General features: G+C 40.8%; 1 protein-coding gene across 9 annotated transcripts in view; it reads left to right on the forward strand.

Annotated features, from left to right (window-relative positions):
* LOC103458988 (LIM and calponin homology domains-containing protein 1-like) overlaps positions 1-22,389 on the forward strand; it is a 41,654-nt gene that overhangs the window by 17,971 nt on the left and 1,294 nt on the right. Inside the window, exons 9-30 of one of the 9 annotated variants that reach the window (XM_008400197.2) lie at positions 194-395; positions 534-731; positions 1,097-1,405; positions 3,318-3,560; positions 6,733-6,984; positions 9,172-9,489; positions 9,612-9,917; positions 11,344-11,640; positions 11,855-11,890; positions 13,218-13,347; positions 13,434-13,591; positions 14,822-15,443; positions 16,474-16,767; positions 18,426-18,516; positions 18,607-18,632; positions 18,837-18,950; positions 20,112-20,204; positions 20,310-20,517; positions 20,609-20,708; positions 21,196-21,270; positions 21,355-21,463; positions 21,726-21,828. In XM_008400197.2, coding sequence (XP_008398419.1) covers positions 194-395; positions 534-731; positions 1,097-1,405; positions 3,318-3,560; positions 6,733-6,984; positions 9,172-9,489; positions 9,612-9,917; positions 11,344-11,640; positions 11,855-11,890; positions 13,218-13,347; positions 13,434-13,591; positions 14,822-15,443; positions 16,474-16,767; positions 18,426-18,516; positions 18,607-18,632; positions 18,837-18,950; positions 20,112-20,204; positions 20,310-20,517; positions 20,609-20,708; positions 21,196-21,270; positions 21,355-21,463; positions 21,726-21,828 — 4,284 coding nt within the window. The remainder of the gene's footprint in view (positions 1-193; positions 396-533; positions 732-1,096; positions 1,406-3,317; positions 3,561-6,732; positions 6,985-9,171; positions 9,490-9,611; positions 9,918-11,343; positions 11,641-11,854; positions 11,891-13,217; positions 13,348-13,433; positions 13,592-14,821; positions 15,444-16,473; positions 16,768-18,425; positions 18,517-18,606; positions 18,633-18,836; positions 18,951-20,111; positions 20,205-20,309; positions 20,518-20,608; positions 20,709-21,195; positions 21,271-21,354; positions 21,464-21,725; positions 21,829-22,389) is intronic. The other 8 variants (XM_008400284.2, XM_008400450.2, XM_008400533.2 and 5 more) reach the window with 8 other exon arrangements.

A 22,389-nucleotide genomic window follows, 5' to 3' on the forward strand; every position in this document is an offset into this window, starting at 1 on the left:
ATGTACTACTCCTCATTTTTTTGTGGCCCTAATACACTAAATATATAATGTGATTAAGCTGTATAATGTAATATTAACATGTTAATCTTTTTAGACTGATCGCATGCGTTTCTATTATACTTGTTAGTTGTTTTCAGTGGTTAGCAGAATGTTTTATGTATAACTGACGCGTTTCTAACACCCTGATGCCCAGGACGCGGCAGCGACTCGGAGGCTGACGCTCCCAGCAGGAAACCCGACGTACGGAAAGATGACATGTTGGCCAGAAGAACAGCCAGCAGCGACTCCAGATGCCCGGTTCCCTTCAACCAGTTTCTTCCAAACCGAGCCAACGCCAGTTGCTACATCCCGACCCCGCGACGAAAACAACACCCAGAGGAAGGAGAGCAGAGGAGGTAATGACCAAGAAAACAATCTGAGCTATTTTAGGAAAAAAAATGCTTTTCTGTAGAGGTAAAAAAAAAAAAAACTAAGAATCCCACAGGTGTCTTCAACCCCTAATCTGCCCCCTGCCATCACACTCCATTCCTTAGTCACCTTCAAACCATTCCAGAACAAACCAGACGAATCGGATTTCAGCAGAAACCCCCCAAAACGGTGACTTGGGCACCTGAAAGCCAGACCGAAAAACTGAAACAGGGAGAGGACTTGGATGTGTTGGAGCAGAGGAGGCTGGAGAAGTTGAAGAAGGCAGGAATTAAGGTTCTTCCTGCTGCCGTTCGCTACAACAGGTCAGGGCGGACAGGCATGAAAGGCTCGGCTCTGCGCCTGGTTTTCCTCACTAACTAGTTGTGTTGACAGAGTTTGGCTTAAGCTGATGTTGTGGCTTGTAGAGCTTCATCACGATGAGGTTTGTGTCACAGGGCGGATGAGTCATGGATTTGATGTTTCTGGTGTTGTTAGAGAAGGTGGTTTGGTGTTGAGTTAAATGCTTCCTGTTTTGGTTGATTCCTGATTTTGTGAAGAGAAACTAACCAACAGAACTGTTGGACTGTTCCAAGTAACCCGCATGTGCCTGCTGCTGCTGATTGATTCATGTTACCAGAGGTGTGTTCTGCTTTCTGAAAATGTCCACCGTCCCCTCTGCGACCCCTAGCACTGCGATAACGGAGGAAAAAGAAGCGAGGTCACCGTCTCCGAACATCATTCTTCGCTCTGAAAATGAATTTTTGAGCTCCCACAGTCCGGCTTGTGATTCCTCCTCCGACGGGGAGAAGGACGCGAAGACGAGGAGGGTTCCCGATGTCCACAGAGACGACTTGGCATCCCGACGAGTCCACCGGAGCCCAGGTAACTCCAGGGTCCATCAGTTCGTCCCTCCTCCAGCCTGCACCACCAGAGACAGAGAGCGCTGGGAGGGCATCAGGCGAGCCTCACAGCAGACCTTGCAGCAGACGGAGATCAGGTCAGCTAGGGTCTCATGTGTTCCATTTTCTCCAAACCACTAATAAATCTCTCCTTTTTCCACTGGTTGACAACATCAATATACTTTACTGAATACTGGATAGTGCCTATTAGCCACAATTGCAAGTGACGTGCACCTACAAGCGCCACTACTATGCATTGAGTCATGTCAACAAAACCAGACTAGTCCAGGAATCAGTCACAAAAATGGTTGCAGTGATATTTTTCTTATCCGATTTCTGTAAACTACATTTTGATATGTAAAAAATGTATTCACCCTTGATAGATAAATCTATAAACAGTTTAGTTTCTGTCAAGATGCAAGGGAGGACTAAGAGGATTTCTCTTTTATATTGGTCAATAATTTAATTTGACATATTTGATGCTTTATGAAATATTTCATCCTACTTAATGATTGTAATGGCTATTGCTACCTTCAACAAACAAACAAGGCTCTTAGTACAGCTTTTTATTGTTTATTGAACTTTTAGGAATTACAACGGCTGCAGCGCACCACAACAATGGAAAATAATACAGATAAACAGATGTAAAACAACTTTAAACCACTTGCATTCTGTCTTTTCTCTGTCTCTGTAGTTGCATTTCCATCATAAATGTGTGCAGAATTTGTTTACATTCTGCTAACGTCTAAAAAACACAATTTCGCAACTTTGGTGTTTCCATTAAATAAGAAGTTAAACTAAAATTACATGTGAACATAGTTATGGATTCAACACGTTTAAATGACACCAACTTTTTATGAACTGTGTGATGCTGTGAGAGCTCTGGTGGATCCAGCTGCAGATTATCTGAAAAAAACAAAAACAAACCATCATCCTCCTACCACTTCCTGTCGTCCACTTTGTTGTCTCTGCCAGCAGTAGCATTCAGCTGTTGATCACGACTCGTGTGATGTGAAAAAATTTTTTCCATTGCAGTTCTGCAAAATACATTTATTTCAATACAGCTGAAAAACCACCACATACTAGCATAAAAACGTTTTATCAACAAAATGTTTTTTTTTTTGTTTTTTTTGTTTTTTTGTTGTTTTTTCAAAATTGGCATATTTATTTTGTTGAGCTAATTTATTTTTGGTAATTTCAAGTTGCACAGTTTTGTGGTTAATGGAAACTCAGCCTATGTCAGCTTTACTCTGCATGCAGACACGTTGTCATGGCAATGAACTGACAACAACTCCACTAGCTGGCAAGGGAGAGATTATGTTCAAGTGAATCTGGAATTGACATCAAAAAACATAAAAACATTTCCCCCACAAAAAGTACATAAAACCCCAAAAACATTAAGCCCAATATAGTTTTATGTTTTCAGGCTTGATGTTTACATTGCAATTATTAAGGGATGGTCTGAATTTAAACACCTCTTCTCCTGATTATCTGTCAGAGAGTAGATGTGTTGGTCACCTCATTTTTCTGTTAACTGAACCAAACCAACACCAACCTGCACAGTACATATTAAGCTATCAAAATTAGTCGGCAACTAATTATTATATCTGGACCCTAAAGTCAAGCTTGCATAACTAGCTTGCATAAGCTAGCATAACTAGCTTGACTTTAAGGTTAAAGTCAAGCTTGCATAACTCACCTACTTCCCACTTCTCCATATTTCTTTTTTAATTAAAACTTTTTCCTGACCTATAAAATGGGATTCCCTTGTATCTTGTGATCTAGTTGGCATAGTGTTGACAATTAAAAAGAAAACATTGCTTCTCTTTTTCACATTGTTTGCATTATTATTTTATTTTCCTCAATCACTGATATTCCTGACTCAATACATAGTAATGGCGCATAAGTCACGTAATGTCCAGTCCAGTAACATATATTGGTGGTTGACTTTTGCTTAACTCTGAAGGATAACGTTTCCCCGCTTATCGCCTGTGGCTATGGATTTTACAGCGAGAAGGAAGCCGTCTGTGACATCATAACCCGTAAAGACAGCCCCTCCCTGAAGGAAGAGGAGGATGAGGGAGAAGAGGGAAAAGATAAGACGATGCCAAATAAGCAGAGAGATGACCTGGCTCGGAGGCGGGGCCAAAGCAGGCCCCTCCCTCAGAGGGACGGACCAATAAGCTTTGTTTCCTCCTCCATGAGTCCGTCTGATGTACAGAAGTGGGAGAGTCTCAGGATGACTGAACCAAGGTGCCAAACACACTGCCTGTATGAAAGTAGTTCAGTGCTGTATGTCAGGGATGTACTGTCAGGTGAAAAAGTTAGGACACCCCACTAAAACAATGAGTTTTTCAAAAGAAATGTTCACAAACACATCAAAATTTAGTCCTTTTGTTTGTCTCAGTTAAAGAAAGTGATTAATCACAGGTAACCATTGTAAAGATGATTATTTTTTACTCACTAGACACATTATACCACTTTATGTGTTTGATAATAAATAATGTAGGACACCCTACCTCCCTAATACATAGTCTTACCCCTTTTTGGACACTTCTAGTAGCCTTCCACCATCTCTAACGTCAGCCTGTGGAAAGTCTGACCCACTCCTCACTGGGAGATTTTTGAAGGGTTTCTCAAGGAGATCAGGATGTTGGCTTGGATTGGTCCAAAACTCTTCAGGAAGTCCTGGCTGGATGTCCTGGTATGAGTCGGTGCTCTGTTCTGATACCTGCTGAGATTCATGGTGGGTCGTATGATGATGACGTATGATCCAGCCAAACCATGACACTTTGACCTCCATGCTTCTTTTCCTGGAGTGCTCTGTTTGGTTCATACCCAATATTTCCTCTGCTTTAGTATCTAAATAATTCAGGGTTAGACTCCTCTGCCCTAAGAGCATTATTCCAGAAGACTTGACTGTAACTACTGTAGATCCTATGGCAATGTTTGAAGGTTTATTAAGATCACTTTTAGCGAATAATTTGAACTTTGCAGAGTTGTTAAAGTGATCTTAGATATGCTGTAGGGCAGGGGTGCCCAATACGTCGATCCGCGGAAAGGTTTTGAGTCGATTGCGACAGGTGACAAACTGAACGCTGCCAGGACGCTGAGGCCAGCACTTCCTCTTCTGATAGGCTTATCAAAAATATTCACTAAGATCCTAAACGTTTGTAGCTTCATTAAAAAAGAATAATTATAAAAAGTCAACAAAACATGTTAAAATTAATAATCTCAGTAATTATTGTTTCAACAAGGTGTTGCGCAATTCAGTGCGTTTCGGTTCCATTAACAAAAAAAAGAGGGAAAAAAAGGCTGCTTAACCACCGCTGTGTTCATGAGAGGCTTATTAATAATAATAATAATAAATATCAAGTCTGGAAACCTGATATTGTAACGACTGAATGATGTGATTTTAATGTAATCTTTGCTCGGCTTGCAAGCAAAGATTGCAACCTCGGCAGGCGGTTGCCACGGCAACTGATGTGCTTAAACGACAAAGAGAGAGAGAGACAGTAAAAAGGTAGTAGTGGTTTTGAGTTGATCGTCTTTTCGGATTGTTTTACCTTTGTTTACCTTTGCTGTGGCTCATTACACCTGCTGTAGTTTCTGAACGTTCAATAAACGACACACTTGGACTAATTACCTCGTTAGTTTGTGAGCATACGTCACAACAAACATCAAATAAGACAAATATATTTAATTAAGTTTTAACAAATTCTACCGCGATAATTAAGTGAAATTAAATTAATTATATCCCGACTTCAGAAGATTTGCCTTTACCTTTATTGGGCTCTTTGGTTCCTCCTATCAGTCTGTGGTTTCTCATATTGAGGTCATCAAACCAAATTTCAGATCTACCATGACTGACTGACACCTGCTCTCGTCAGGTTTGCAACCTGCTTCTGACTGAAAAACCAGTAAGCTGCTACCAGTGTCAGAATCTCACTGAGGAAGAAACTGGATTAGGTTTTCTGTCACTTTATTATTTCTGCTATTACTGATGTATACTCGCATATAAAATAAGTCAATAGAGTTTAATTTGCTATTTTTATGTCTTTGTGTAATTAGGTAGATCTAAGGCGGCTGGTGAGAGAAAAAGTAGATCTTGGTCTCAAAAAGTTTGGGCACCCCTGCTGTAGGGTGTTCTTTTTTTCACATGACTGTATCATATCTATCTGTGCGAGTGCGTGCGTGTGTGTGTTAAATTACCTTTAAAAATAGCTAATGCTTCCGTAAATGAATGCAAAGTGAAAGCTCTAATAGTGAGTTTGAGTCTTGAATGTGAGTTAGTGTATCTGTTAGATACATACAGACACAGACTCTCCACACTTAGATCAATTTTAAGGCTTGGCTATCTTTTGTTGCTGAACTTTAATATCTTACTGGACATTTTAGAAAAATCCAACCAATAGTTTGTGTCAACTTTTTTCATTGGTTGGATGATTGATTTGCTGTTTTTTACTTTTATTGTAAGATAGATGTGCACTCATCTTTCTGAATCAGGAAATGGCAGCAAGATGGCAGCTACGAACCTAATAATAAAAACAAAGTTTAAAACCAGTGGAAACTGGGGGGAGGCTGTACGATGACTCAAATTCATCTTCCCCCCACACACAGAGAGGAGGCGGTGAGGGAGGGACATATCTCAAACAGCAGCAAAAACCGGCATGCAGAGAGGCAAGGTTTCCATAACAACCATCGCATAGAAGGAGAAAATAGTTTCTATACCATCTACCATCACAAATGTAAACATGTAGAGTAATTGGACGTTAGGGAGAATATTTGCACATGTGTTCATCTGTCATTATCAATCAACAGAAATGATTAATCCCAGATAACCACTGCAGTGTCTTGTTTACACCCCAAACATGTAGTTAGTAATCATTAAAGAAACACATTCAGAAGTTTTAACTTTCTAAACACATTTTATTTGTCATTGGAGCTTTCCACTTCTCTATATTCTCGTTCAACTGGCATTAAAAGGAGCAGGGAATTGGCTGGCGTGTGTGTGCATGTTTGCGCGTGCGTGCGTGTGTGTGTGTGAGAGCACTGCTCCGGCCTTGTTTCTGTCTCTGTGCTGATCTCATTGCGACATGAGGAACGGGATAAAGGGGTGTTTTGTGCTCCAGCCGAGCAGCAGTGAGGAGGAAAATGTGACTACCTAATAGTGGAAGAGATAGAAATGCGAAGTGTGTTTGAGTGTGTGCTGAAGTGATCCAAACAGAAAACCCCATGCTCTGTCCTCTGTTCACCGACCGCTTCCCGTCTAACTAAACATTTCAACCTCATCAAGCTTTTGTCTTCAAAGTCTGATCTTTTTTTCCATGATTTCTCTGTCCCCGTCTGCTTCCTGTGCCTCTGTGTATGTGTGTGTGTGTATGCGTGTGTTTCCTTCTCTTAACTTGTGAGACCGCATCTACAGTGAGGATAGGCCAGCCCCCGTGTGTCAGGCTTGTCTGCAGAGAACTTACGGAATCAGCGGATCAGCAAAGGCTGGACGAGGTCATGACAGGGTTGTGACCTTTGGGGGTCTGACTGAGATCGAACAGCCGACAGAGGCAGTCACAGCAGGAGGAGGGGAGGAACCAGAGTCGCTTAGACGACTCCGGTCCAAAGCAACGGTAGCAATGACTACCGTTGACCTGAGCTCCTGGCTTTCAGATGGGAATCGCAGGTACGGACAAGACCAAACATGACGAGGCCCAAACCCAGAGCAGTCTGCATTGCTATGGGTTTGGGCCAGAAAGCACTGGCCCCTTTCTGTTGCTTTACTCATAGAGTAGTTAGTCAGGACACTGCTTTTTCCCCTCATTGCCTCATGTTTCAGGGTCCTAATGACAAATTTCCCTTGACTACCTTATGTATTTTGAAAGCACTTCTGAATTGCTCTGCGTTGCATTGACCTGCTTGTAGTTTCAGTAAGAAACAAAGCTGCACGAACGCATGCAGAACTACAAGAATCAGGCACCTGATGGGTCTTAATTAAAGCTGCAGTATGTAACTTTTATAAAAAATATACATATATATTTACGGATTTGTTAAAATTGTCACTATGTCTTGACAGTAGGATATGAGAAAGATAATACGAACAAAATGAAGCTCCTCTGCCTCCTCCCAGTGATGTGATTGAAACAACCAATCAGAGCCAGGAGGCGGGTCTTAGCGCTGTCAATCATGCCTGAGCGCATACTCTTACACCTTCCAACAACCACCTTCCTCTCTGCTACAATGGAGCTTCTTCCCATGTAGCTAGGCTAACTAGCATGCTAGGCTAGTTTGCTAGCATTTCTAACTAGCCTTAGTGAGTGCTAACGCTAGTGAACATGGCACTGATGACGGTAGGTAAACGGTTTTCCTGTAACAGTAAGTTGTTTCTTCGCCATTAGTACATTTAGCAGCACATTCACGAGATTGATTAAGATCCTCCACCAGACTCTAATTGGTTGTTTATGAGCGGGATCGGTTGTTTTCTTGAGACAATAGCAGCACAAGGAGATCGATCTTTTTACAGGTTATCTGCCTCATATGCACATAGTAACGTTTTTCTATAAAAGTTACATACTGCAGCTTTAAATGGCTAAAATTATGCAACATTTTAAATTTTTTAATACAATAATTTAACTCAACATGTTATTTTTAGTGCCCTGTGACAGACTGGGTGTACCCCGCCTCTCGCCCGAAACGTTTGAAAGATGTGACTGTAAATGTTCAGGGGGTGTTCAAACTTTAGCGAGGCTTCAGTGCTTCATTCATCTGCTGCTCGGGGGCTGGCATCCTGCATGTTTTAGGCTGCGTTTGCGAGACCGCTGTAGTTGAGTTGGCTGTAGTTATCATGCCAGGCCACTATATGGCGCTGTGATTTTAGCATGTCGTCGAACTCGCATGCGCTTTTGACCCTGAGCTTCCACCACATCTAAAGCCGTTTGTTACAGTCTCCCATGAATGGTGTACTCGTATAACATTTCTGATTTCCTGTCAGAAAATATTAGACAGGATTGTGAACAGGTTAAGTAGCACAACATTAATATACTATCCGTCATTGTTTTTGTTGCCTGCCTGTTCATGCGTAGAATAAAACCTGTTGTGTGTCTGCGCATGTGTGCTGTCACACTTGCGGAATACTAGTTCACACTTCTGTGGGACGTGTTACAGAAAAGTTTTATTGCGAGACTTGGTTTCAAAAAAGAAGTCATATTCTGTGACCGTCTATATTTTCATAATAGTTGTCATATTAGTGGTAAAATTTTAGTTTTTCTTCTTTTTTTCGGCTTTTTATTTTAGTTTTCTTGGTTCGCATTTTTCTTTATTTTATCCGCACCCTCAACACCGCAAAACTTACTTTTTGTTTTTTTTTGTTTTTTGGCGTAGCATGGTATTTATGCTACTGTGCCTTGTACAATCACAATACGATGGTCACAGAATGTGGTGTAACACCGTGTAAGAAACTCCAGTGTCATGTAAACAAACCGCATATTCATAATAATAGATGCTACCTTACTTAACCATCTTAATTTTCTCCCAGTCTCCTACCAAGCTTGGTAGATGTGTGCATGGATATTTCCAGAAGGAATATGTTTAATTAAACCTCAAACATCATTTTAATCTCTATCAGAATTACAGTCGGCTCTAGGAGAGGTATCATTTCTTGGACTTGTTTTGTTTTTTTCCACTGTTAGGTAGTTTTTCATAATTTGGAGAAGCAGAGCATATTATTATTATTATTATTATTATTATTATTATTTATTATTATTATTAGTTATTCTGCTTCCTGCTATCCTCTTAACCTGTTTCTTTGTGTGTTATGCGGATCATTGCGACAGTTTGTGGGTCAGTCACTCATCTTTGCTGCTGTATGCTGTAGTGTTGTTATGGATGGATGTGCGGAACACCGACCCTGGTCGGCCGAACCCACCCCTACAGCCGCCGAGATAGACGCTCGTTTTGCTCTGTATGAGCAGAGAGCACAGGCAGAAGACGAAGAGGAGGAAGAGGAGCGGATTCCCGACCTTCAGAAGGACGACATGATGGCCAGGAGGACAGGTGCTTTCCTAAAACAAACAGCTGGCTCAGCAGATTTCAGGCGTTTCCTGCCTCCGCCCGGGTCTGGGTGGAGCAGCCGAGGGGACGTTCCCACTGATGCTGTGCCTCCTAGCAACAAGGAAGTGCTCATCGGCACCAGGTGGGCTGAAAACGGATGTTTGCCGTGCTTAGCAGGGTGCTGAAGCCGCTAACCGGAATGGTGTTGCCTGCTTCTTCATCGTTGGTATTTTAGTTACTTCAGTTCAGACTGTTCTGCTTTAGAGCGGCCAGCCAGCGGCCCAGAATCCTAGAAGAAACGCCTCACTGCCCAGTGATCAGAGCAACGACCCAAACTGAAGGCCAACCCGATGAGTCCGATAGAGACAAGAACATCCCCGATCTGGACAGAGACAACGTGGTGGCTCGGAGGAGCGGGACATTCCAGAAAGCAGCCATCTTCAGAGGAAATCAGGGCTTCAATCAGTTCCTGCCAGTACCTGGGTCGGTCAGACACAACATCAGTTCAGAGACTGCAGCGAAGCAGTCAGGAAACAAGTCCAAACTCAAAGCAGACATGGACGGAGGAAGGTATTTCCTGAGATGGAATGAAGACACGGCCGGTGTGTTTCTAACCCGCTGCAGTTCCAACTAGAGTACCTGACAGAGCAGGTGTGGTGTGTTGAAGGGAAACATCAGAAGGTTTCCTGCTGATTTCTGAATGAACTGACTGGTTCTGGTTTGCTGCAGGAGTGCTTGATAGCTGATCTCTGATCAGCTGGATTAATGGAAACTATGAGCTCTTTTCAGTTCTAACATGGTTCTGCTCTTCAGCTATTGGATCACTAACCCCGGCGTTGGTTGGCATGACTCTGGCTGCTGGGTTTCAGCTTGGTGTGAAACTGTCTGGGTTTAATGTTTCAGAACTGAATCAAAATTAAACTGCTGCTGTTCCTAAAGGATAAGTTCTCTCCGCTCACAATACGGTTTAACACGTCTGTGATTATCTGATTGGGTATTTACCATACCAACTTTATTTATAAAGCACTTTAAAACAACCACAGCTGATACAAAGGGCTGTACATTAAAACACAACATGACAATAAAAAATAAAAAAAACTTACAGTTTAAAAACAAACATGCAATTTAAAACTAGATTCCGCTGGAGTTGAAAGCCAAGTAAAATAGATGGGTTTTAAGACAAGCTATAAAAGTAGACAGTGAAGGAGCCTCTCTAACCTGTGAAAGCCCTGTCCTCTCTGAGCTTCATTCTGGATCTCGGTACCTCCAAGAGCAGCTGATCTGCGGACCTGAGAGACTGATAGGGCATGTAGGTTGTGAAGAAGCTCAGAGAGGTAAGCCGGGGCAAGATTATGCAGTGATTTAAAAACAAACATAAGAATTTTAAAATGAATCCTAAAATATATGAATTAAAAAACATAATTCTTACATCAAGATAATCTAAACATGCAAATATTTAGTTCAGTAAAAAATTAATTATATCCAATCTGATGAATTCTGTGGAAATTCAGTCCAAGTCAGTATAAAACAGTGAAGAACGTTAGTATGGAAGAGGATTATGGCCACTAAAAAAATGAAAGAATTCTTGACTTTTTTTCTCTCTGAATTCTAACCATGATCTAAGAATTCTGACTTTTCACTCCTAATTAAATTTTTTGTTGTCAGAGGATTAAAGTCAGGATTTTGAGATTAAACTCAGCATTATGTGAAAAGTCTGATTACTTTTTTCAGTGGCCCTAATCCTCCTAATTTTTAAATCAAACCAATCTCCAATTGTTTTCGTTGTTGTATTTTAGTCAGGAACAAACAAATGTTTTTACGTGCTGAAAGCACAGAAAGGTCCAGTTTGCCCAAAACAAATCAGAAGACAATGATTTAAAATCAGAGTGAACTTATCCTACAAGGCGATGAGCTGGCAGTTTTTGTGGTAGCAGTTCAGTTCAGTGTCGATGTGTTTCCTGTTAATCCTGGCTCTGTCATTGGATCGTTGTTTCAGCAGCTTTGTTGCCATGGCAGCGGAACTTGAAGCTCCGGCTTTCAAAGCCCCATCCAGCCCGGCGTGTCCTGGGCTGGCAGGGAGGCAGGTCCCAGACGCAGCCGTTATCGATGCGATCGAACCATCCTCTTCCTCCTCCTCCTCCTCACTTATACATCCTTACAGTCCTCCATCATCTCACACCTGTAGTGTGGAGGAGCAGGTAGAGGCGGGGAGAGAGGAGGAAAAAAGCGAGGATGGGAAGATGAGGCGGGAAAAGAAACCATGCTGGCTGGAGGATGAGCTTCCTCCAATGATGTGAGAGTAATGTTTGATTTTTCATCTTTTCTCTGATTTGACCAACAGGACAGTAGCACTGACATCACAGCTGCTCTCTCTCTGCTCGGCTCGCCATGTCTTCATATCAATGATAGAAACGATTTAACTTTGTCTCATTTTCACCTTCCATACCTGCTTCTTTGAGGCGTGCCTTCCTGTTATCCTCAAACTCTCCCCTCTGCTGCTGTTATAGGGTGAGCCGACGAGTTGCTTTTCTCTTAGACAACGAGTAAGTTTCACCGACTCGCTCTCACGGACGTCCTGCATGGTGACATATATGCATGGCCTGCATGTCAACGTGTTGGTTAACAAACTGCAAAGACTCTGTTTGCAACACCCAAACGTGCTGGAACCATGTTCATGACTGTTCACATCTCACTGCACTTCTACCGCTGGGCCACAAAGTTTGGTTCACTTATTCAAAACAAAAGATCTGTAGTAATTTTCCTCTAGTTTCTTGTACAATATCTTGGTACACTTGCATATTAGTTTTGTCTTATTTCAAGGAAATTTTCATCAAGATGTAGAAGCTTGTCTTAAGTCACTAATTCCTTATATTATAAGCGAAATAATCTGCCAATGGAAAAAAACACTGTCATTTCAATTTGCGCAATTTTACAGTCAATGGAAACGCAGTAGAAACAGTTGAACGATGGACGGATGGATCACACTGGTCAACAGAAAAGAAATTGTTTGGTGTTTTTCAACTGTTTTGGGTCATGTTGATGTGCTGAATTAAAAAATCACATTGGTTTTGTGCAATCGGGTCAACTTTCTGTTAGTAACTTTATGTTACTATGGAGTAACATGAGCATCAAAATGCAGGTCTTGTTCTCACTTATGGATCAGTTTCCTGAGAATCTGATAAATGAGTGAAGAGCAGAAGGACAGATTCCATCAGGACAGAAAGGAGCAGAGAATTTTACACAATGAAGACAAAATGTTCAATTCACATGAACTTACCCTTATCAGTGTTTATTATTCAATTTGCAGAACTCCAAGTTTGTAAGATTTATTTTATACACTCTGTTAGAAAACTATTTTTTTCATCTAAAACTTTTTTTGGATGATAAATATTAACATAAATGAACTGATGATGTCACAAAAATGACATCAATTCAGTCAGAAGATCAGATTTCTCTAAATGACATTAAAATAAAAATCTGACCTGATTGAGAAAAATGGATGTCATTTTCAGATTCAGTGCCGCAAAATAGTCCTAATTCAGTTGAAAAAACAGACAACTTCAAAAAATATTTTTTTGTAACTCAAGTGTTTTATACATTTCTAAACCTGAAGCTGATTCTGATTATTTGGTTGAAATCAGTAAATTCCTGCAAATACGTCTTGCTGTTTTTTGGGGGGGTTTTGTCAGTCGTTTCTGTTCACTGTAATTTTTTGTTTTGCCTGCTGCTTTTTAAGTATGGACTGCGCATTGTTTATCATCGCACGTTACACATCGCTCCAAACTATGTGCAACACAAGAAAAACCGACACGTGATTTTTGTCAGACAAAATCCTTACAGTGTTTCCTTACAGTTTTTTTACATTTCCAGGAGTGTGAGTATGGGAGACATGGCCAACGAGGACGAGGCAGGACACTTCCCTTCGCTGAGCCCGTCGCGATATGAACGCATGCACCAGCAGTACAATGCTTTCGTGGAGGAGGAGGACCAGTGGCAGGATGTGAGGCTCTTCTTGTCTTGAAACGGCGTGCGTCAGGTAGCGTTCAGCAGACTGGAACTGATGGATGCTGTGAACTTTTGTCTCAGGACCTGGCCCGCTGGAAGAACCGCCGCCGCAGCGCGTCACAGGAGCTGATTAAAAAGGAGGAGGAGAGGAAGAGGATGGAGAAAAGGATGAAGGGGAACGGAGTGGACGGCAATAAGAGGAAGAGCATTAAGACTTACAAGGAGATCGTGGAGGAGAAGTAAGTGTAAGAGTTTTACCTTAAACATGAGACTAGCACATTTGCAGTCAGAGTTGGGTAGCAGCTAATTACATTTACTTAAGTAACATTTTGGAAAAAAATGTACATTTAAGAGTAGCTTTACTATACTGTACTTTTTACTCTTACGGAAGTAAAATTTCTGGATACTTGATCCACTGAGAGTAACTGCAGTGAATGAAGGAAAAACAAAAAATACACGAGATAAAAAAGTAAGACTTCTTGTTTGTGCTCAAGCTTTGTTTTTCTATTGTTATTTTCTACCTAGGTTTTGTGTTTATTTGGAAAAGCATAGACTGAATCTGTTATTATGCAATTATATCATTTATGTTTTTTTCCATTTTAAAATACCAGAATTTGGACATAACTTTACATTTTTGTCTGTCGGGTGACATGATTTGTAAATATCAAATCAGATACTCTGATCAGTTACTCAGAAATCGAGTCGCCTTTTAATCAAATACTTTTGTTACTGTTGAGTAATTTCTTGGATGGCTACTTTTAACTTTTATCTGAGTAAAAAGTAAGTAAAATGTGTTGAAGTAGTGCTACTCTTACTTGAGTACAATTTTTGGCTTCTTTACTCACCCTTGTTTAGGGCTAATTAAAGCGGCAGTATTCTGTAAAGTCGAATTTTTTAAGCTTCACCTCATGTTCCAATCTTATTCCCACATCAAAACATTGCTGCTTGATTCATTCATGTATATTTTAGAAATTCTTTAATCTCCATGGTAACCATTCAATTGTGCCAAACTCCTGTGTAGATACAGCACCACCTTCGAGGATGAAGCTCCTCTTCAGAGCTGCAGTTTCCAAGCAATACTTCCCTATTCCATTCAACTCCTTCAGACTAGCCAGCAGCAATTAGCAAACAGCTGGTGGAACTGCGCATCTGCTGAGCTCATGATAGGAGCTACTTCTCTGAGCAACATTGGTAAAAACGTTGTTAATGGGTTAATAGAGGAGCCATGTTGTGATGACTTTCCGAAGGCAGAGCTCTTTCAGAAAGAGCAGGAGTTTCTTAAAGAGACAGAGGCCTAGTTTCAAGGCATTAAATTACAAAGTTAAAAACTTTGTAAGTTGTATTTTATATATACAGCATTTTTATGACAACTGAAGAAGTAGGAACATGATTGTGCTATAAAATGGCAGTGCGTGCCTGGAAAACACATAATACTGCCCCTTTAAATTGTCTTGGTTCCTGTTTTTCAGAGAACGCAGGGAAGCTGAGCTATGTGAAGCATACAGACAGGCAGCGACTCCAGAGGAGGCAGCTTTGGTTTTACAGCGCTACGCCCTCCGCTTCACCATCAGCGATGCAACACTGGACAGCCTGAAGCTGCCCAGAAGCACCAACAAACCCAAACAGTTCCTGAACCAGACGGAGCAGGAGCACAGCCAGACGTCAGGCGACGGTGACTCAGAGAGGCTGGAGCATCCAAACCAGCCGGACACAGACAGTCTCACCGAACAGGAACGCTGTGGACAGACAGAGGACAGCCATGAAAAACATCAGTCTGGTGTGAACCTCAGCAGCTCTTTGGAACCAGATGCCCTCCAACTCAAAGACACAAATACATACAGTGAGCAGCTCCAGTCGGAACAGCTTCCTGAGCCCCCCTCCCATCTGACAGACCCCCATGATGAGCATAAGAATCAGCCTGACCCAGGAGCCCCTCAGTCCCCCACTGATCCTGCTGCTGCACTTCAACCCAAACACAAACTCCCCTCCCTTCCATCTGCACCCTCCAGACCGCTCCCCCAGCTGGCGGCCAAGCCCTTCTGCCCGCCCAGGTGTTCTGCTCCTGAACACAAACTTGTGGAGGTCCAACAGGTAGGAGCGCTGCATTTCTGTCGTCTCATCCAGTGGATCTCAGGACTGTGAAAATATGTTTTTAACATAAAAATAAGAAGCTAGTAAATTACTTTAATAGCTTTTTCACCCTAAATGTGACACTGATTCTGCACAGCTCAACACAAAAGCAAACACATTGGTTAGGAAAACGATTTCAGCGTCGTTGGGGTTTGATTGAAGACCATCAGTTTTCTGATTTTGATAAGAAGCTGACGACGATTTTATTTTTCACCAATTCCCACCGAGGATCCAGATCAACTAAATGATGACAGAACATTTAAAAAAATATTTGTTTAGATTGATTTACAGCAGGGTTGGACACAAAATCAATAACAATATATATCTGGGAGATGTAAGCAGAAGAAAGGCTTTAGCTGCTCCACTTCTCACAGTGAGCTAAACGAGGCTGGAGGCATCAGCTAACTCACTTACTCAGCAACCTGCTGAGTAACTTGTGCGGCAGCAGTTTCAGGTTTTGCCACTGTGCTTCATAACTGCTTAAAAGTGAAAGAAAAAAGCAATGTAAAGTGAAAACTGAATAAAACAGGAAAGGTTTGGCAGAATTTCAGATATTTAAAACAAAAATCTAATCAGTAATTATCAATGTAAACTGATATGAAACACTTATGTTGTGATTTTTCAGCCATAACATCCGGTCTAGATATCATTTTGTCTCCAATAGCTTGTTTTCTTAACAGAATAATTTCACAGATGTTTTTTTATTGTCACACCTTTTAACTAGAGAAGCTGTGATGATGAAGAATGTGCTTTAGAATAACCAACAAAAAGGTCAAATATTCTACAGTCAATTACAGGAATAAAGATCTGAAACCTGGGAGCTTCGGTTCAACATTTATGACCTTTCATAAAAGAAAAAAATACATCTGTAATAACCTGTAATGAACATGTTTTTTTTTTTATAATGTTAGCATAAAATTAGCTGCTTATTTAAAAGCTTGCATCAAAGATGTACTGTGTAAATGCTAACTGCTGTTCTGTTTCCTGCCAGCTGGACGGGTCGGTGCGGCTGAACGGAGAGGCGGCTGAGGACTTTGCTTCCCTTCCGGACCCGCTACAGGAAAACCCAGCCGTTTCCTCCCAGCACACACAGGAACCGGATCCCCCAGAGGACAGCACAGAGCAGCCGGAACCTCCACTGACTGAAAGACCAGCCCCGACTTCAGGCTCCGCCATCAGCTCCCTGATCGCAGGCCGAAACTGCATCATCACCACTACCATCGTGACAGAACTTACAAAGACCTACATGGAGCCGCTCCACCCAGACGTCCAGGACAACGCTGAGGTAGTTTTATGATCACGCTTTTTCTACAGTTTTACAGTTTAAGGTAGCTTGTTGAATGTGCTTTAATAAGTTGAAGGCAGAAACAAAGCTGTAACATAATTTATAGTCAAAGTTAGCATTATCGTGGTCAGTGGTTGATTTTACAGTGAGAAAACCAACGAGTGACTTTGTGTTGTTCAGGCCAGAAACTTATATCTCATCTCATCATATTCTGAGTACAGCAACCAAGGAGAAGAACATGATTTGGTCAGACGTAACCAAGACTGAAAACAAACACTACAGATGACCCCTGAACTTATGACCCACAGAGTGACTAAGTGCAGCCCAATCCCAGATGGAAATTTGTTCTAGCCTTCAGATTAGAGATCAGACATTAATATCTGTATCGATGACAATGTGTCTGATCCATGAGGGCAGCTCTTCTATTCTATATCAGATCTATATTCTATACTTAGAGCTCTGAGTGACACCATGTTTTATTATTTAGTCTTACATTATATTTAAAATTTCTAATTGTTCTTTCTGAATCATTTGGAAGAAGGTTGTTTGCAGTTTATTTTTCACCAAGGTAGTCAACTTTTTGTTTTTGTCAGTTTCAGTTTTTATTATTTATTTTCCATTGGCTGTTCTACTCCTAATTGCATTGACTGAGCAAATTAAAGTTGTTTTTATATGTTTGACCAAGCTTGTGAAGCTACCGGTGTATTTAAATGTGATGTACTAGTGTAGAGTTATCAAATAAATTAGTATTTATTTGATAAAAAAGAAAAGTGTTCAGTCAGTTTGGATCAGTATCAGCTTGTGCTAGCAAGAAAAACAAGGCTAAAGTTTCAGAGGGTATTAATGTTTCTGCAAGACACTGAAAAACTCTGAGCTGGTATAATGTGTAGTTCAGTCAAAATGAACAAAACGTTTCAATTCCATGATGTAAGGAAAGAAAAACAGAAGGAATACTGAGGAGGCGGAATACTTTCCAGCCTCCTGTAGACTCAGCTGTTTCCTTCACCTCTTAGTTAGCTTTTAGCTTCACTATGTTAGCATGTGAGAAACTGTACAGTAGAGAACATAGAGCTGTTGTTATATCACTTTAATTTCTTCCCTGGGAGGGTTTGTCATGTAAAGCAGGTGTCTAGTTTCTATTTGGATATTTTAACAGACATTTACATGAACAGAAAACAGCGACCTCAATAAGAACAGCACATTGAAAAGATCACCACAATGGTCAGGAAGTGTGTCAGAATGACAGTGTATCAGGGCCATTGTAGATGGGGAAAAAAAGGGAGGAATACATTTCTGCCAAAAACTAAGAGATCTTTAGATTAATACCAAAAACGTTTTCAGAAAAAACAAGGACATTTGAGTTTCAAAAGTTGAAAAACTCAGAAATTTTGAGATTATTCTCAGAAATGTTCTACTGAAAAATATGGGACAAACTCAAAAATGTCCTTGTTTTTTCTAAAAGATTTTTGAGATTATTCTTAAAATATTTGAGTTTTTTGGTGGAAATTTACTTTTTTTTTTTTACCCATGTACAATGTACTAATACACTGTCATAGTTCTAGTCTTTCACTGTTGTTGCTTCACTTTCTGATAGAGGCAGATACTTGGAGACAGTCTTTTGGCTTTAGTAGCTTATTTATTTTAAATATAACCCTCAGGATGGAGCCACTGAGACACCAGCAGAGAAAGGGAACCCTCAGCCTGTTCAGTCACCCAGCAGTTTACCAGAATACTCTCCCAGTGTCTCTGGTAAGTCTGCTCTTCTCTGTCAGCCATCTTGAAAACTTTGGACTGTTTCCTCCAGCAGTCAGGATGTTTAACATGTTCGTCTTTCCACAGAGGGGCTGGAGGAGAGCAACGTGACTGTAAGTATTTCTACATTTTCAGCTCCATCTCTTCCTTTCTGTTTCTCCTCCATCCTCAGATTTGACCCCATCCTGACCTTTTGTCTCCAGTGGTCACTGTAGTCAGACTTGTGTCCTCACCTTTCCTCTCTTTCTGTCCCTTTTGCTTCGTATACATGTGTGTTTTTTTTTGTGTTGGTGTGCTTGTTGGTCGGGTCTGGTCAGATTGAGACCCCCATGTTGAACTTGGCTAAACGTGTTAATCACTGGGTCTGGGACCCCAATGAGGAGCGTAAGCGCTTGGAAAGCTGGCAGCAGGAGCAGGAGCGCCTCCTACAGGTACTGCAGAGTGAGGTTGTATATCTGGAGAGAAACGATGTTCTGGATCGATCTGTCAAAACTCATGTTGGACATTTAGTTGGGCTTTTTTCTAGGGTGCAGTGATTGTAATTTTCGACTTTTGGACATCTCCTGAGTTTCAAAACCTAAACATTTTTGAATTTTGAAACTCAGAAAGTTCTGAGTTATTTCTAGAACATTTCTAAGAATAATGTCTAAATTTCTAAGCTTTTTCTTGCATATTTTCAACTTTTAGAGCCAAGAAATTTCCTTGTTTATTCTAGAAAATGTATGAGCTTAATCTCAACATTTATTTTTTTGCTAATTTTCAACTTTTGGAGTTCAAAGATTTACAATTTTTTTTCTAGAAAATTTGAGGTTTTTGGCGGAAATTTACTCCTGTTTTTTTCTATCCACAATGTCTCCAATACGTCATCATACAATATATATCATGACATAAAACAAGTCACTATTTTTGTCCATCTTTAATGTTCCCATGCGCTCGATATGAATTGCAGCTAACGCTACTTTGTCACTGAATCGTTTGGGTCCTTCTTGTCAAAGGTGTTATTTGTTTTGGGGGTTTTTTCTTGTTGTTCTTTTGGACTTATTTTTTCTCTATTTTTAGTCATATATATCCTATTATTATCTGAGGTTAGTCACTACAGTTGCGCAAACCTTAGCCGTTAACATCTCTAACTGCTCTCTGTGCCAAGCTAACTTTGTGTGGTTCTATTTTTTTTAATATATATTTTTGCCTAAAACATCTTTTGGAAGAAAGCGGTAAGGACTTTTTTTTTTTTTTTGCCAAAGCCACTTTTGAGAAAAAATAACTTGGGTCATTCTTTTAGGAATAGTACTCGTAGTCCATAAGTGAGCCAGTGTCAGATGAGAGATTTTTGGGCCTTGTACGTATTAGAGAAAACCAGTTGAATCTTTTCAGTTCAGCTCTGATTTGAAAAATGCATCGATGCTGCTTGTTGGATCATTACTGCATCCTAAAAAAACAGCTGTTTATATATTGGAAAGCTTAAACTTACCGTGACGTTCATGTCCATGACACGTGGACCAGAACTGTATGTCTGTGTGTTACATTTGTGTGTGTGAGTGATTGTTCGCCTTTGATGATTGTCTTTGAACATAAACTGTGTCTGTCATCAGGAACAATACCAGAAAGAACAAGAGAAGCTGAAGAAAGAGTGGGAGAAGGCCCAGCTGGAGGTGGAGGAGGAGGAGAGGAAGCACAATGAAGAGGTGGGAGCACATGGATGGAGACGCTGGAAGCAAAAATCATTTTCTTCCTGGCCGGTTTATCCTAGATTTTCCTCTTTCTGTTCTCCATCTGTGTTATTCTTCCAGGAAAGACGCATTTTAGAAGAGACCGTAGCCCCTCTCAGTCCCTCGGCCTCTGTGCAGAGGCAGGCCGAGCGCACAGCCACAGCACCTTTTTCTGTCGAGGAAAACAACAACGGGACAGTGAGAGGAAACGTGTCTCTGCAGCAGAACGGACAGAAAATCCACACAGGAAGTGAAGATCAGCATGTGTCCAAGCTTCATTTTTTCCAGGGTGAGAATAAAGCACACATGCTCAGGACTACGTCCACGCGTTTGTGTGAACCGCAGTGCATGGGAGACATTATGATGTGTGTTTCTGCTAGATTCTGGATGTGATGAACAGCTCCCACAGAAACAGGAAATGTGGAAGACGTCATCTCTGGACCGCAGCCCTCAGACCAACCAGATGCAAAATGTCAAAAGGTGAATGTAAACATGATCAAAGCAGATTTTAATAGTGTTTGCCTCAGGTTACGATAAACATTAAGTGCACCCTCTCTGAGTTTATTACAGTATTTTTACATATGAGAATATAATAATCTTTATCAGGTTCAAAATTAATTAACATGTAACCTTTTAATGAACAATGCAAATAGTTTCCTCACTGTTAATCATGTAGCCATACTAAGAAATCTATGTTGAGTTCAGACCATGATTTAATATCTTGTAGAGCCATCTTTAGCAGCAATAACTCTTTAGTATTATGTTACTGGCTAATGGATTACTTTCATTTATTATCATTAAAAGTAGAGCAGATATCCTGGAATCTTTAAAGAAGATCTATAAAATACATTCAGGCCTAAACTTGCACTGAAAATACAAGAAGCTCGTCTTTGATGGCTGAACTTGGCGGCTCACAGTCATCGAAGACTGAATGTGACAAAACTTCTTCTTTCCAAATGTAATTCAGATCAGGATCACATGATGCTGTAGCAGGTAACCAGGAAGTCTCCCCTTCAGCACCTCAGCCTCCGTCTCCCAGCAGGTAAATAATGTTCACACAGCGACACGTGAAGACGTCCAGGGTCAGCAGGTCACGCCCGCCGTTTTCTTCCTGTGTTTGTTTCAGGTGCGTCAGTGGGAAGCGACTTTGTTCGGGCTGCTCCAAACCTCTGGGAAGAGGAGCTGCTATGATCATTGACACTCTGGGCCTGTTTTTCCACATGCAGTGTTTTAAGGTCTGTTTCATACCACTGTTCTCTGCATGTACAAATAGACAGTAGTAGGGATAGAGAGAGTGATTGAATCAAGCCTAAATTTGCTCCTAAAAACTACATTTTGAAGAGCTTGAAAGCCTTTACCACTAGACAACAGATACAGTCTGAACACTTAGCTTCTAGAACTGAAATGGGATTTAGCCTCGCAGAAAAAATGTTTGACTTGGTCACCCAAGACTCCTAAAAAGAAGATGAAAAATAAAAAAAATGTGTCTTTTTTCAGTGTGGCGTATGCAAAGGGCAACTGGGTGACGCTACAGCAGGGACCGACGTCAGGATTCGGAACGGACTGCTGAGCTGTTATGAGTGCTACATCGCATCTCGAGGTGGGAAAACATTCACATTGATCAAAGAAACACACACACACACACACACACACACACACACACACTGGTTTCAGCACTTTGACTTTTGCTCTCAAAGGAAAAAAAACACTTTGAAAGCACTTTACACTATTGTAAAGTATGATCAAATTCAGTAGCTGTATATGTGCTTGGTAAGACGCAGCACAGCCTTTATCATTTGACTAAATGTTGCCATCGCACTATGAGAGATGAATCATTTAAAATGTGTGGTTAGATCACAGAAAACAATTTAACTTGAAATGAATAAATGCAGTGTCATTTGACAGCCTGCTTATAAGTTTGATAGCAAAGATGTCCTCTCTGAAAAGCTAATATTTAGATTAAATGTACGAGGCTAATTGGAATAAAATTGTTGCTTCAACAGCAGCTGAATTGTAAACTTGTTTTTTTCTCCTTTGAGTTTTGAAAAGAATAGATTTCTACTTGAGATTTTTTGGCTGACTCTAACTTTAAAGTTTATTATTATTGTTATTATATTGTTCTATCAGTGAAACACCACCTTTAATCAAATACTTCTTGAAT

Source organism: Poecilia reticulata, linkage group LG1 (genome assembly GCF_000633615.1).
Source record: "Poecilia reticulata strain Guanapo linkage group LG1, Guppy_female_1.0+MT, whole genome shotgun sequence".
Lineage (NCBI taxonomy): Eukaryota > Metazoa > Chordata > Actinopteri > Cyprinodontiformes > Poeciliidae > Poecilia > Poecilia reticulata.